This window comes from Pleurodeles waltl, chromosome 1_2 (genome assembly GCF_031143425.1).
Source record: "Pleurodeles waltl isolate 20211129_DDA chromosome 1_2, aPleWal1.hap1.20221129, whole genome shotgun sequence".
NCBI classification, from domain to species: Eukaryota; Metazoa; Chordata; class Amphibia; order Caudata; family Salamandridae; genus Pleurodeles; species Pleurodeles waltl.
Window position 1 is genome coordinate 343060408 of NC_090437.1, and position 15569 is coordinate 343075976.

The 15569-nt window shown below is 46.0% G+C and overlaps 1 protein-coding gene across 1 annotated transcript in view; it reads right to left on the reverse strand.

Annotated features, from left to right (window-relative positions):
* CNTLN (centlein) overlaps nucleotides 1-15569 on the reverse strand; it is a 1263565-nt gene that overhangs the window by 658467 nt on the left and 589529 nt on the right. Inside the window, exon 13 of the mRNA XM_069239496.1 lies at nucleotides 7389-7514. Coding sequence (XP_069095597.1) covers nucleotides 7389-7514 — 126 coding nt within the window. The remainder of the gene's footprint in view (nucleotides 1-7388; nucleotides 7515-15569) is intronic.

The window sequence follows — 15569 nt, forward strand, 5'->3', positions numbered from 1 at the left end:
AGCCTTGGGGTACGCCGCAGATGATCTCGGTGGGTTCTGAGCGAAACAGAGGGAGGTAAACTCTTTGGGAACGGTTTGAGAGGAAATGGGAAGCAGGATGACATCATCCCTAACATGGACTTGTACTTCCTCACTTAAGTGCACTTTCCTACTGAGAGCACCTCAGTTACTGCTTTCAGACATAGAATTAGTTCTTGAGTAGGAAAAGCCTTGGACACTGTTGTAATCAGAACTCCTCCTAAGAACACTGCCGACCTGAATTAACTGAAAGAAGATTTTTCTTCATTCAGCTTGAGACACAGCAACTGAAAGGACAGAATGCAAGCCTGTGTCAATCGCTTTGCTTTCTGAAGCATGAGGCCTTTTTTTTTTTTTTTTAAACTAATCATCCAGGTATAGGAATACCCGGTGTCCTGAACTTCTGAGAAAAGCCACCACTGGCGCAATGCACTTCGTATATACCCTGGGAGCTGATTTCAGGCCAAAGGGAAGCACTTTGAACTGGTAATGGCACCTGAAACCTAGAACCTTTCTGTGCTTTTGGTGGATAGGAATGTGGAAATATGCGTCCAACAGGAAAGTCATATAGTCCTCTGTTTCCATCATCTGTAGAATCTCCTCCAGTTATAACATTAGGAAAGACTCCTTCTTGATGAATTTGTTAAAAAGCCTGAGATCCATGTATTGCCTCCATTTTCCCCACTTATTTTTGATGAGGAAAAGTTAGAATAAAATTCCATGTTGCGCTGATTTAGCAGAACTTCCGCTATCACATTCTTCGTGAGAAGCAATTGAATCTCCTTCTTTAGTATGGAAAGATGGCGATGGGAGGATCTGCACAGAGGTAAATTGTGAGTTTTAACAAATTCCACGGTGTGACCATGTTGGATTACGTCCAACACCCATTTGTCGGAGGATATTGTATTCCATTGATCGAAGAGTTTGGGCAAAGGGTAGCTAAACTGTAGTTGGACTGAGATGCCTGGGCCATGCATCATATCATTGCCTCATGGAACCATCCTGGGCCTTTCCTCCAGCCGATGGATGTTTATGCACCGGTTGCCTGGCTTAAGCTGCTGCTAATGGTCTGCAGGGCTGCTGGGCTGAATAAGGAGCACAAAACCCATGCTGAGGATAAGGTTGATACCTTGTCTGCGACAAAGGTGGACTGGTCAAAAATTGGCCTTAACTTCTGTCCCGAAATGTCTGAAATCTTCTTTGTTGTAGGGTGACCAGAGAACGGGCTATCTCGGTTTACGCCTTGATGCAGTGTACGGCTTCACCTACATGTTTGCCAAATAATTTCTCTCAGTCAAAGCACATAACTGGGATTGTGGACTGAACCTCAGGATGGAACGATGGCACTTTCAGCCATCCCTGGTGATGTAAAACTGATGCACCTGCCATGTGCCTGGAAGCTATGTTGGAGGTATCCATGGCAACATCTATATTCTCAGCTGATGCCTTCTCACTCTCCATTGGTATATCTTGTGCCTCTTTTTTCTTTCCTGCAGAAGATATTCTAAAAATGATAACAAATCAGACCACATCTGGCAGCAATATCTAATGAGGACGGCTATAGCATTGGAGACCCTGATGGAGATTGCGGTCATGCCTGAAAACCTTTACCAATATTGCCCAGCCGGCGGCCTTTCTTGTCTGTAGGAGCAGAGCAGGGTAAAGATGGGTTGTTCGCTTGCCGCTGCGCAGCCTGGATAGTGACCGAATCTGGTCTCGCCTGCCAAATGAAGTCCATAAGCAGGATGGCTCTTGTGAAGCACTGAGCCTGTGGCCTAAAATCAGAGAAACCACTCAGTTTGCTTCACTGGGAGTGGAAGGTCAAAGCGCTTGCATGCCCTCTCTAAGATGTCATGAAATCCCCCAGTGTCGCTAGAGGGGAATCTGCCAGAGGAGTAATAGGAGAGTGCCGTAATGGTGCTACATAATCGTCCCATTCAGGTTTGTCCCTAGCATCATATTGAATTTCACCCTCCTCAGGTGGCTGGTCACCACTGTTGTTGGCAAGAGTGTCCAATATAGTAATTGAGGGCAACACAGGGTTCTCTCTAGGCTGTAAGGAAGACAGACTCCTACAAGTTGAGGCAGCAACTTCAGTTGGTTGTGCAATCGATGTTTGCTTGTCCAAGGTACTAGTATCTGGAAAATGCTTATAATAATCATTAAGCGAAAGTCAGTCACCAATGATAATGGGAGCATGACAGGTGAGTCTTGTACCTGATGATCATCATCCCCGACTCTTCATACAGTAATGCTCTTGGAATGAGTCATATTCTTGATGCGGATGGCAGTCCCAGTCTTTGAAAGAAAAGTCACCCTCCAGATAGGTGTACTGTTCATGTTCCAGGCCCTCAGACTCTGACTCTTTTCATTTCACATCAAGTTGGGAGGGTCTGTAAACAGGGCCAAAGAGTTCTTCATCTCCTGACTCTTGCATTAAACAGCAAGCGTACTGGTGCCAATGGATGGATATAAGATAAGTCTTGAGGCAAAGATGAAGAAATGCCCTTAGAAGAAATTAGTAAAATGTGCTCGTCGTTAATGTTCTCTATGGCGCCGTCAACAGGGTCGTCAATGAGGGAGCCCCAGAAGAAATATTTATCAACAGTAGGATCTCTGGTAAAGGTTCCCTTGACGAGGACATTCACGCTGTCAGACAGTCTCGTCGACAAGGATTATGGCGTTGTCACTGTCTTCATTGACAATGCAAAGGTGGTGGTTGTCGTTGCTGACGATGTCGCCGTTGTCACTGGTTTCATCTATGACATCCTCATCGTCGCAGCAGTCATTGGCGCGGTAACCTTTGTCAACAGGGTCTTCAACATGCAAGATTTTTTCTATGACGAGTCCCTAAAAGGTGTAGAAGGTGCAGAGGAATTGGTAGCAGACTGCTGTGCCTGAAATGAAGACAGACCAGCTGGCTCCTTATCTTTAGATCTCTCCTAACGGATATCCCTGGAGTGAAACTTTGCCTTTTTCGCACCTGAATCCTCTGAGAGGTTAGACCCCTCTTTTCGTTCTCTTGTGGAGGAATGGCCTTTCTCCTCAGATTCAGAGTCTCAATCAGAGTGCTGCTTTTTTCTTTTGTAACCAGAGTAGTAGTCTGGCTACATAGTTTTTAAGATTTTTTGCTGAAAATGTGCAGCAATATTGGCATTCTTTGGGTTTGTGCTGAGGGCATAAACAGGAGAGGCATACTTTGTGAGGATCTTCTGAGAAAAGCCTCGACTTGCCACAGGATCCACAATGCCTGAAGAGTCTTTTCTTGGCACCCTCAGGCATGATGAAGAAAAAATAAATCAAGTACACTTCCACCTGTACATCAGTTTTACTCTGGGGTGCTGGTCAAAAACTGGAAAGCTGTCAGGTCAAAAGGTGAACTGAGCAACACCATGACTGGGCAGAGCTCAGGAAGACTCCTAACACCCGACATGCGGTAAGAAATCTGAGGTCCTCCACAGGAGATGAGTGCTTCCGGATCTCTGCTCTGACTGATTGAAGTTTGGATGCTTTAAAACAATGTCAATTGGGAACTACTGTTTGTTTTCTATGAGGATTTAATTCTAATGCTTCAACAATGCTTATATTAATGTTACCGTGGGACTCCCACCTTGACGACAAAGAAGGTTCGCGCATGTGACTCTAAGAAAGATACAATACTGGAGAAACTGATCCTCTGGTTTTCAGAGCTGCACTGACTGGGACCAAATGGATGCACTGGGAAAAGAGGGAGCTTCATAGGAATTTAGTTGAGGAGTCTCCCCGGCCAACAAATTCGCAACCTAGGCCATACCTGAAACTACGCTGAAAGGAATTGTGTAAAACGCATAGAGAATCGTACCCCAAGTCTCATCATCCAGCTGAAACAGGAATTAATTTGCCAATATCTAATGGGGAAATATTAAACCTACTGTTAACGATTCTGTCATTGTATTTGCTCTCTAGCATAATGTTTATACGGACATTAAAGCTGATAATTCTGCAAGGCAGTACTTGTAGAATACAGCTAAAACCTTAGCTCCTGGTTACTGCTGCTGATAGAGTTTAAAAAGCAAAAAGTTGAATGCAGTTCATTGAAGAGGGCAGGAAGTAGTAATTATTAATTAACAAAAGATTATTATGTACTGAGATACAACTTTCTTCCCATATCCCAGGGAACAGCTTTATACTTTTCCTTGTTGCACAATAGTTGCAATTCACAACCGGGGGAAACTGCTTCCCTTGGTTGTTAACGATTTAGAAACAGAGGGCAAATTCTTTCAGGCCACTAGAAAAAAGGGTCAGGGAAGGGTAGAAGAGGAGCAAAGTTGGGGTAATTGCACGTAACTAACAACATGATGAGTATACCAAGGGCGTTCAACACCTGTCTACAAATCTTTTAATTGACACTCAAACTTGGGAAGAAGTGCACACAAATGGGAACATTTGGACATTAGAAGATTCAGAGACTCTTTATTAGAGGAAGAGAACATTCTACTTGAACTGTCCTTTTTTTAAAAAGCAAAGTGGGGTCTGTTCTACTGGCTTTGATTTTGGTACGATATTCAAAGCCACATCCTGAAAAGGAGACTGATATCCGTGAGGCATTGGAAACCCGCGTTTGTGCATAAGAAAGTAGAAGCATGTTTTAATTTATGGGGAATCAATCTTGTCTTGTTCTTGTTTTGTGATATTTTATAATGGCAATGGCCTGCAAAGTGTGTGCACATATGAATGGCTTGCAATGCAAGGCTTGCTTAAAAGAGACACCTCCATGAGACATGCATTGCTTTATTTGCCCGGCAACAGACAAACATCTGAATGTTCACACAGGGCTGGATAGCGGGTTGTGAAGAAATTGTTTTGTTGATACCTTGGAAAATCCCAACCATTTCAGTAATGTGAGGGTCATGCTTGTGGTCATCTTGTATCACACTGCCATCTCAAAATGTTGTTTTACTGTGATTGGTTGGATGCCTAATGTTTGGGTCACTCCATGCTTCTTCTGATCAACATCATGTCATGTATTTGCCTATAGGGATGAAGAAATCACCTTTTTCACTATCATAATTGGATACTGTGTTTCTACCCCTTTGTGGTTTTCATGCATAGAAGTTCTGACAGATCTTTTTCTTATCGGACATGTTTTATAAAGCATTCCCACATGAATTCATGTATAACGCTGCCTATGACATTTTACATTTGTCTGTTTATTTAAATCAGCTTCTACAAGAATATATCCTCATTCAAATCCAGGAGTGTCACAGAGGCTCTATACTACAGATTTCATTTAAAGACTCTTACAATTTCTGCTTATTTATTGAAAAAGAAGGTCCAAGAATAGGGCTTTGTAATTTTAACTACACTGCCTGCTATACACTGGCACCTGAGCATGCTTAAGTTACATAATTATACTCCCACTTCTTATTTTTTGTTATTTTGCCACTCAATGACCAGTTCCAAAATAAATCATAATATCGATTTTTCAGCTTCTTCCTTTAAGGCTGACATTTGGAATGACCATGGAAGGTCAGACTCCATTTCCCAAGAACTGTGAGGAGTTGTTAGGTAGCTTCATATGCTCCGCAAACTGCATGTGGTATGATGAGTTATTATGAACAATAATGCAAATAAAAATGACCTGGCACATATATTTGGAAAGATAGAACAAGATAATGGGCCTGACTAAGTTATTGACGGAAGAGTTACTCCATCACAACTGTGACGGATATCCCATCTGCCAATATCTATATCCCATAGGAAATAATTTGATTTGTATATTGGTGGACAGGATATTTGTCACCGTTGTGATACAGGAACTAGTCCACCAATATCTAAATCAGGCCCTAAGATCTGAAACAACTGCATCTAATGGTATCATAAAAGGAACTGAGGTTTGGACGTATTCTCTCAGAGGAAAGTAATGCAAGCTGGTATAAGCAATAAGGAAAGAAGCATTCAGCTTATCTAGACACCTTTTCCAGGTTCCCCGAACTTTTGCTGGTGTGGTTTAGTAGATCATGAAGCCGACAATGTGGAAAGGTATGAGATGATTAAGAACATGTGCTACAAGTTAATATCCATCTCAGAAAGAAAATTACATAAAAGAAGCAAAGACTAGGTGCCACACATTCAATAAATTACTATTAGAAAAGCATAAGGACAAAGTCTGCCTGTAGCTATATGTGATAGGATAAGATGCACTAAGGTCATGGAGTGGGAAATAAGGTATCAAGGCAAAAGGTATTTAGGCAGGTTAGCAAAATAATCAAGTCTGTCATTTGCTATTGCGACTTTTGAAGCAGCAGCGATATTCGTGCTTCCAAGCATCAATACATAAAAAAAAAAGATCAACAGCTTTCAGCACAAAAGAAATATACAGTTTTAAATAGCAATGTATTATTCATTTTGAAATGTTACCATTTTCTAACACAAATTTGCCAAAGGCTAAACTCGATTTTTTTCACTGCTGCAAGCTCGTGAATACTCATGGATAGAAGGTGTTGAATTTAGAGTGTCACTTTTTACTGGCAAAAGAAATGCATGAACGTGATGAACGTCAAAGAACTGATTGTGTGATATTAATTTACAGTATTCTGTAAAGAAGGGGTTTTCGTCCTTTGCCAAGCTGAGAATAAAAGCAAATGAATTATAGGAGATCAAAGCAGAAAACAGTGTGCTTTTCTAAAGTCTAAATTTCCTCCACCAAGTTTTACACTGACTCCAGCTAAAAGAGCAGCGTGAAGGGATCAGCGCTAAACCCCAAGGACAGGCAGTGCACAGCAAGAAAGCGAGCAATTCCCTCGTGCTTCTTGCAGGTCACTACCAAGGACCATGTTAGCAGATCCACAGCAGACCCTTAACAGGCAGCTGTGCTGCTAGCAGTAATTAGCTTGGACAGATCTGGCGCGAGAGCAGCAGCAAGGCTACATCATAATGAGCTCAGCTGGGATTAGCAGGACAGGGCAGGGAACCAAGAGAGCTGAGGCATTCTGCATTGCGTATGTACCGGGGAGATCAAACAGGGATGGCTGGCTGGGTTATCCCCTCACCACCTCATTCCACAAATGAAGCACGGCAGTGTGTAAAATACAGGCTAATGAAGAGCGACACCTCCAGCAGATGAGAGCCACATTAATTAACACAATCCCTAGATCATTTTGTGCACTTGCAGTTGGCGCTAGCAAACTTGTAACTGTCATTTATTTAAAAAAGGCTCTCGTTTTTATCTCTCTTTTAGTAGAGGCCAAAAGATGTCCTGATCCCAGATCGCTGCAAAGAATTCCTCGGTGACTTATTTGGAGCCACAAACAGAAAAAAACAGATCTGAAAAGGCAATGGATCGAGTCTACAAGGGCACATCGCAATGAAAAAATATAAAACAAACTCACTTCTCGATCAATAGCTTTTTGTGTTCTTTCTTGAAATGTGCAAGTTCGTTCCAAACAGCATCCGAATCTTCTTGCCTAAGCTGCCAGGATTCTGCACGCTGGCGGCTTATTTTACAGCCTTGATTTCTGTTTGAAAAAAATATAGTAAAATATATGTATGCATACACACGTGTCTATAGTAACGTTTTATTCACATACAGGCATGGTTTTATTGCCCAATGGCAAATTTGCCAACATAGTCATTACTTGCTCGTGCTCATCCCCGATGTCCTACACTATTCCCCTGGCTTTGTTGGAGCCCTTCAAGAGCACGCCCCCAAGCTCAAAGTTCACATGCACTATCAATTATGAGAAATGAGGAGGCGTTCTGGCCCATCTGCCAGGTCTCCCATATGTCTTCTCACGCCATACAGATGGAGGCGCATGCGTTGCATTGCTCTCTTTCGAAGTCTTAACCCGACAGATATCAGCTGACAAAGACAAACCCCACATACTTTTGACTATTTCGAACAGGTAGGCAAGTAATATCTTATGTTAAGTACAGTCTACACTGACTATCTGCTCTCAGAACGGATGCTTCATATGTGCTGCTGGCCCTTTTATCCTCAAAAGAGCTCATCACCTTACTCACCCCGCTGAGGTTAGTTGCTTTATTTTCGTAAAGCTATGTACACAATACACAAGCACAGCTGCTCATTAGCGTTAATCAAAATGGCCAAGTCATTTACTGGTTATTATAAGCATCTCTAGGATGTACGCTCAAATAGCAGACGTTTCTTTCAGTTGGATCCATTTGCCTCCTAAATCTTTTCAGTCTTGTTTTTCAAATGATTGTTTTGTGATTTTGCTTATCCAATGGTTTTACCTTTGGACATCTTCATTATCTTTCGAGCTCAACCTCTCCTCCCCCGGTTCTGGCAGCTGTGACTTCATGAGTGGGTGTTAAACCTTCAGCATGAAGTCAATCAGGAGGAAGGAAGAGTCCTATAGATGGTAACTCAGACTAGTTGGACTTTTCGGTGCAGCACCCTGGACCAGGGCAGATACTAAAACAATATAATATTTACTGTTTGTCCATTTCTCTACGACCTATTAATTTATGTGATGATGTGTTTGGTGGGGAGAAGAGAGTCAACATGTTATTAACTAATATTAAGATCCTCATATATTTAATGGAAACCATTAAGGTTTAATTCAACGGCGAGGTGAAGCCTATAGTTAGTAAAGGTATGTTAGACCTGACATCCTTGGCATGGTTTCTCCTGTCTTTTTCCCTCTGCCTCCTGTATTTATGACTGTGTGCTGGATTTCATTTTTGCTGGTTTTGGTACTCTGGGCACTTTACCACTGCTAAAGTGCAAGTGCTCCCTATGTAAATTGTGATTATAATTGGTTATCCTTGATTGACATATTTGGTTTACTAGTAAGTCTCTAGTATAGTGGATCCTGTGTGCCCAGCACCTGTAAATCAAATGTTATTAGTGGGTCTGAAGCAGTGGCAGTCATGCAAATCTGAAGGGGAGACGTGTGTGAGGGGAGCAATCCATTTTTTTTTTTTTTTAAATGACCTCTTTCTGTCGTCACCATCTCCTGCTGCCTCGCTCGTAGCTCCTCTTCTGGTATACCGCCATTCACTGGCTCCCCAGCAATCTTTGTGCTGCTTTCATGCTAACCCAACGTCAGGATTGGTATGAACCGCTTAGATTGCCGCTCAGACAACCCTGGGGTCTGTGCAGTTTCTCCAGCCCAGCTGTTCAACATAGCTGGGCTGGAAAAACCTAAGTGCGCATTTGTGTTTGGCCGGCCGCCCATGAGTACTTAGGTGCACTCTCTCCTCATCCCAAATCCCTCCTACGTGGCCCAGCCTTCCGCTCCCTGAACATGCTGCTGGCTGAGTCTCCTTCGCCATTGAGAAGGAGCCACCCCTGGTCTGAAGCACTGATTGTGCCACCCACATGAGTAGCCCTGAACATGTCTCAGACCTGCCATTGCAGTATCGATGTGTGCAGTTTTAAATTGGCATGTCGACCTGGCAAGTGCACCCACTTACCAGGCCCAAGCCTTCCCTTTTAGTACATGTAAGGTACCCCTAAGGTAGCCCCAAGGGCAGGGTGCAGTGTTCTTAAAAGGTAGGACACGTACTGGTGTGTTTTGCATGTCCTGATAGTGAGATACTTCCAAATTCGTTTTTCACTATTGCAAGGCATATTCCTCCCATAGGTTATCATTTGGATTGCCTTGAAATATCTCTCAAGTGTAATTCCCTATTGAGAGCAGACAGAGATGTGGAGTTTGGGGTCTCTGCACGCACAATTTAAACATTTGTTTTTTTTTTAGTGAAGGTGGTTTTTAACTTGTGTGTTTGAAAATGGCACTTTTAGAAAGTGGGCATTTTCTTACTTAACCATTTTATGCCTCGGCCTGGCTGTGAAATACACGTCTGGGTCAGGATGACAGCTGGGCTAGTTGTGAATTCACTCTAGACCGTCATACAAAGGGAGCTGAGGTGTGTCCTGCATTTCCTGATGGGTCTTCCTTGGCTAGAGTGGTGGGAGGACCTGACACTTGCACCTGAACAGGGCTGTGCCTGTCCTTACATAATGCAGTCTCTAGCCCCCAAGAGTGTGTCTGGAACCAGGGCAGGAAAGGCAGGGTCTTGTGCACTACAAAGACTTTCCTTTGAAGTTTGCCTACTTCAAGGGCAGAAATGAGTACAAGTATTGGACCCAAAATCCCTGACTTTTAAAACTCTTCTGAATTAAGAGGAACCTCTGCCAAGGAGAAGAGCTGAAGAGATGTGAGGAGGAGTACTGCCCCTTTGCTGTGTTTGCTTTGCTGGGTTACTCCTTCTGCTTTGGAGAGAACAAAGAAAGGACTTTGCTGTGTATTCTGCTTGTCCGGTTTCTCCAAGAGCTTGGACTGAGCTTGCCTCCTGTTAAAAAGCCTCAGGTACAGCAAAGACTTCACCTACCAGCCTCTGGGTTCTCATGCTGAGGACCCTGACACATCATGTGGTGCCCCTTCCAGTTCCTGGGAGTGAAAGAAGGCCTAAAAACAAGGAGAATCAGGCACATAAACTCCGAACGACTCCAGAACCGGAGCTGCTGCCCAACTCCACACTGCTGTCTGCGCCGAACCCGTGGTCCCCGCTGGAGTGCGACGACCGGGACTGACCCCGCAGGCCTGACTCTGCTGGAGTGCCTCTGAAGTCCTGCAACATCGTGAGTCCTGAGTGCCGTGTCACCAATGTCCATGACACCCGACTCTGCCACGGCACCTGTGATCCCATGGTGCCACCGCAACCCCAAGAGGTCGCCCCGTTGCGTCTTGACCCACTGGCCGAATAATAAGGAACCAAAGCCTCGCCACTGATGCTGCATCACCTCCCCTGCAATCGTAAGGAAGAGACGCCTCGCTTCCCCTGCCTCGCAGTGGGGAATACATGCCTCACCTCCCTGGTAGCAGTAAGGAACAGACGCCGCACCGGCTCCATCAACGCCTCACCTACCTGACCCCCGTGCAACGTCTTTCTTTCATCGTTTTGAAAGGTACTGTACTTAGGGGTCCATGCAACTCTGTGACCAGCACGCACTCCCTCGCGAGTGGCGTCGGGCTGCTGGGAGCGACTCTGTCAATGACGCTGTGATAGCCCCAGTTGGAGCTGTTGTGTTTGTAAGTGCTTTTGAGCTGCTGTAAGGGCACTCTGTGAGAGGACCTTGAGTCTGGTGAAAGAAGGCTTGTAGCAAGCTCCCAGTAAGCACCCCTCGGATGTATTTAGGTACGTGCTGGCCTTCAAAAGCCAGACTGCACACTTTAAGAAACTCGCTCAGGAGAACCTGGAAGCAAGCCAGGAGGACAGGAAACGATGGTACGACAAGAATGCCACTCTGGTTGAGTTTCATCCTGGCCAGAAAGTGGGCTGGGCCCTTTGAGGTGGTAGAGCACAGGAGTAATGTCACCTATCTGGTGAACTTGCAGACTCCCAGGAATCCTTTGAGAGTCCTACATATGAAGCGCCTCAAACCACATTTTGAGGGGTCTAAACTGACTATGCTCTTGAAAACAGATGATGGAATGGAGGCGAAGACTGAACCTCTTCCTGTCCTCCTGTCTGTCCAAGAAAAAGATGGGTCTGTGGAGGGTGTGAACCTCTCCTCAACACTGATCCTGGAGCAGCATAGGGACAGTCGCCAGCTGCTGGGACAGTTTGCCTCTCAGTTTTCCTGGACCCCAGAGGTCACTCAACTGTGTATCCACGTTGTGGATACTGGGGACAGTCCACTTGTGAAACAAAACATCTACAGGGTGACTGAGAAGGTTAGAGCCAACATCAAGGATGAGGTCTCCAAGATGTTAGCATTAGGGGTGATAGAGTTCTCCAGCAGCTCTTGGGCCAGCCCAGTGGTCTTGGTCCCAAAGGCTGCTGCCTCAGGTGCCACCACTGAACAAAGATTCTATGTGGACTACCGTGGACTCGACGCCGTCACAAAGACTGACGCACACCCCGTCCCCAGAGCTGATGAGCTCATACAACAGCTAGGAGCTGCCAAGTACCTCAGTACATTTGACTTAACATCTAGGTACTGGCAGATTGCCTTAACCTATGGGGCCAAAGAGAGGTCAGCATTTTCAACGCAAGAGGGGCACCACCAGTTCCAGGTTATGCCCTTTGGGTTGAAGAACGCCCCTGTCAACTTTCAGAGGTTAGTCAATCATGTCCTGGCTGGGCTGGAAGATTTCAGTGCCGCCTACCTGGATGACACTGCAGTGTTCAGCTCCAGCTGGAAGGGTCACTTGCATCACCTCGGGGAAGTGTTGAGTGCCCTGCAGAAGGCAGGTCTCACTATTAAGGCCAGTAAGTGCTAAATAAGACATGGGTCTGTAGTTTACCTGGGGCACCAGGTGGGGAGCGGCCATGTGGCACCCCTACAACTCAAAATCGATGCCATTCTGGCTCTCAGGGGTGACAGCCTTTTTTGGTCTTACTAGTTATTACAGGAGATTTGTCACTGGCTATGGCACCATTGTTGCCTCGTTGACAGAGCTGATTTCCAAGAAGCAGCCTAAAAAAGTGATTTGGACTGAAGCTTGTCAGACCGCTTTTGATAACCTGAAGGAAGACATATGCATGGCACCTGACTTCTCCAAGGGATTTGTTGTGCAGACTGACGCTTCAGAGCATGGTGCTGGGGCAGTCTTTGTTTCATTGTTTTCAAAGGTACTGCACCTGGGGGGCCTATGCGACTCCATGGCAGGCGCCGCACTCCCTAGCAAGTAGCGTCGGACTGTTGGGAATGACTGCTTCAATGATGTTGTGATTGTCCCAGTTGGAGCTATTGTGTTTAAGTACTTTTATTGGGATTTTATCTTTTAAAATCAATATCTTTGCTTGTATATGCTGGATATTTGTAGTTTTGGTCTTGTTTTACTTAGATAAATATTGGCTATTTTTCTAATATGGTGTGGCGTCCATTTGTAGTGTTATCACTGTGTGTGGGCAGAAATACTTAACACATTGCCTCTGAGATTAGCCTGAATGCTCGTGTCAAGCTACCAGGGGGATGAGCAGGGGTTATTTTAGGAGTTTGACTCCCTTACCCTGACTAGAGTGAGGGTCACTACTTGGACAGGGTTTAAACCGACTGCCAACTAGAGACCCCATTTCTAACAAGGTAATTTTCTCTATAGTTGCTTGTGGATATATTTTTTTTCCTGAGGAGTAAAGGAGACATGAGAAAACCTGCGAAATGTGCATAAGTCTTCAACAAGGAGGAAGGGGATATAACTTATGTACTACACCCCCAAACAGAATTGAAGAAAACATAAAACTAGTTCAAGAATTTTCGTGCCAGTTCCACATTCACAGCATGACCAGCCTTTAGTTCAAGAAGCTGAAATTAACACTCACACTTAACTCATTTTACAGCAGCCCGAACACTGCCTAAGAGGACCTTCCCAGACTGATGCCTGTGCAACTGTGGAAGTCTCTGCAACATGGGCACACAGAGAGAGAAAGTTCATCAGGGTCCAAGCTCACCTAAAGTGTAGACTGGCATGTGCTTTCCTAGGCAGTACAAACATGTAAAACATAGGCCAAGGGGGTTCCATGGGTAAGGCAGGGTTTGGGTTTATGTGTGTGGCAATTTTCCTTTAATAAACAAGTGCTAACACATTGCTTTCTCAGCAGAAGGGAGAAGCAGGAGGCAGACAAATTTAAGGTCTCTTATTATTCAACTGTGGGCACTGGGGCAGACAGCAGTGAGACTTGGGTGATCGTTTGCAGTAACCTAGAAATGGTGTGCACTAGATCAGCAATTGTGCAAGAGACCAAGAAAGAAAGCTGGCAACCACTTTACTTCCAAGTAAGTATTTTGTCAATTCTAAAAGAGAGGGGGCATAGCCAAAATGGCAGTTGAGCCCTAACAGAGCACCTGTCCACTGAACCGCATCTTCTTACATCCTGTCTGACATCACCCGTTTGCACACCTCTCCCTGCTACCCCTTGATTACAGCACACTACGATTTCCTTCCGGCCCCTTCTGGGGGGACGGCGAGGTTGCATGAGTCCTACGGCGATGCAGGGCATAAAAAAGACCGTGAGGAAAATGGTGGCCGCAGTGTACCTTATCCACAGCCCGGGGGTAACCTGTGGCTATGCGCTCTACAGGGGACACGTGCTTCCTTAGCAGACACTCCAGCGGACCAGTGGAAAGTCTCTGACTGCAACCCCTTCTGTTTGAGGGCTTGGCTGCAAGCAGGCAGGGTTGTACACTCCCAGAGCAATGTGCTGGCCTCGTGGCCAATATTGCGGCCTGACACGGGCAGCGCCTAACCTAAGGTTCACTGAACTCGGAGACCCGAGACTTCTCCCTGCAGCGAAGGAGGCTGGCAGTAAGGGCCTTGGGGTCTCCCCCCCTCCCGGCAGAATTAATCTTAACCTTCCGGTTCCTGCCAGGGAGGCCTGATTTGGTGACTGTGGGCTACGCTCATGTGTTACTGGGATCTCGTGCACCAGACCGCCAGGCGGTGTGACAGGCCATCTTCACCCTCCTTTTCAAATGCATGGTACCTGGCTCCAATGGTCTCCTCCGCTGGTCCAAGTGGCGATAAAGCCCTGTGGGACCCATGACACAGGGACCTGCCAGTTGCCTCTCCGGAGGCGGGTGAGTGCTAATGTTGCGGCACAATTCAATCTGTGCTCTGTGTTGTAAGGGATGTGTAATTCGTCTCGGCCGACTGGAGATTGCTCTGGTTGCTGCACTATTCTAGAAGGTGGAGCGGTCTGCTTGCATAGACTTGTGCTGCTTTGTGAACTGCTGGGTAGGCTTTTGGAGGTGTTCCCATGCGCCCGGAGTGGTGGTGGCCAAGTCACAGCAATTAACTGCCCCAGAGGGTGGTGCCACATGGGCAGACTGGTGTTGGGCGGCGCAGTGATTAGCTCCTTCCTTCGTGATGGCACCCTCCTTATTCTTTTTCTCTCCTGGGAGCATCACTGCCATGCCCTGCCGCATGAACTGCGCCCTTTTGTAGATTCCATGGGGCACCTTTAACAACGACCCCACCTGGCTTGCATTGGGTACACACTCATACACTCAGCAGCCCTGTAAATGGTCGTCTCTCCTTACATTTGCCTTCATCTTGCCCACGGACTTGAGCCATGCCTGTGGTGGCCTTCCCACTTCCACCCCTGACCTGGATGCTTCCAACTGATCTCTCTGGCCTTGGGGCGGTAGTGGTGCCCTGTGGTCCTTTCCCTCCAGGCGTGTTACCTCACACCACAAAGATTCTGGATCACACTCTCCTCAACTTGGACACCCCAGGCTGCTCATGCTGCCCTTGGGCAAGCAGGCCGGAATGGTTGAGTCTTGCATGGTCCACTCCAGGACATTCCTTCTCTGTTGAACTGGGATGTGGTGGTGTGCCTGCGACGGCTGATTGACCTACCTGAGACTGGGCTGCTTGTGCTGCTCTAAGTCTAGCAGCCCCATTATCATCAACATTTCAGTCTCTTGTCGCTGGCTGTGGCCCCCCTCCCGAAATGGGACACTGTAAGCCATATCCTCCTGCCCACTTGATGATGCCCCAAACTAAAATTGACCAATATACGCTTCTGCCTACTGAAGGCAGGGAGGCTGCTGAGGCCCATGTCCATTGCAGATTTGGACAGAACCTTTAGGGCCA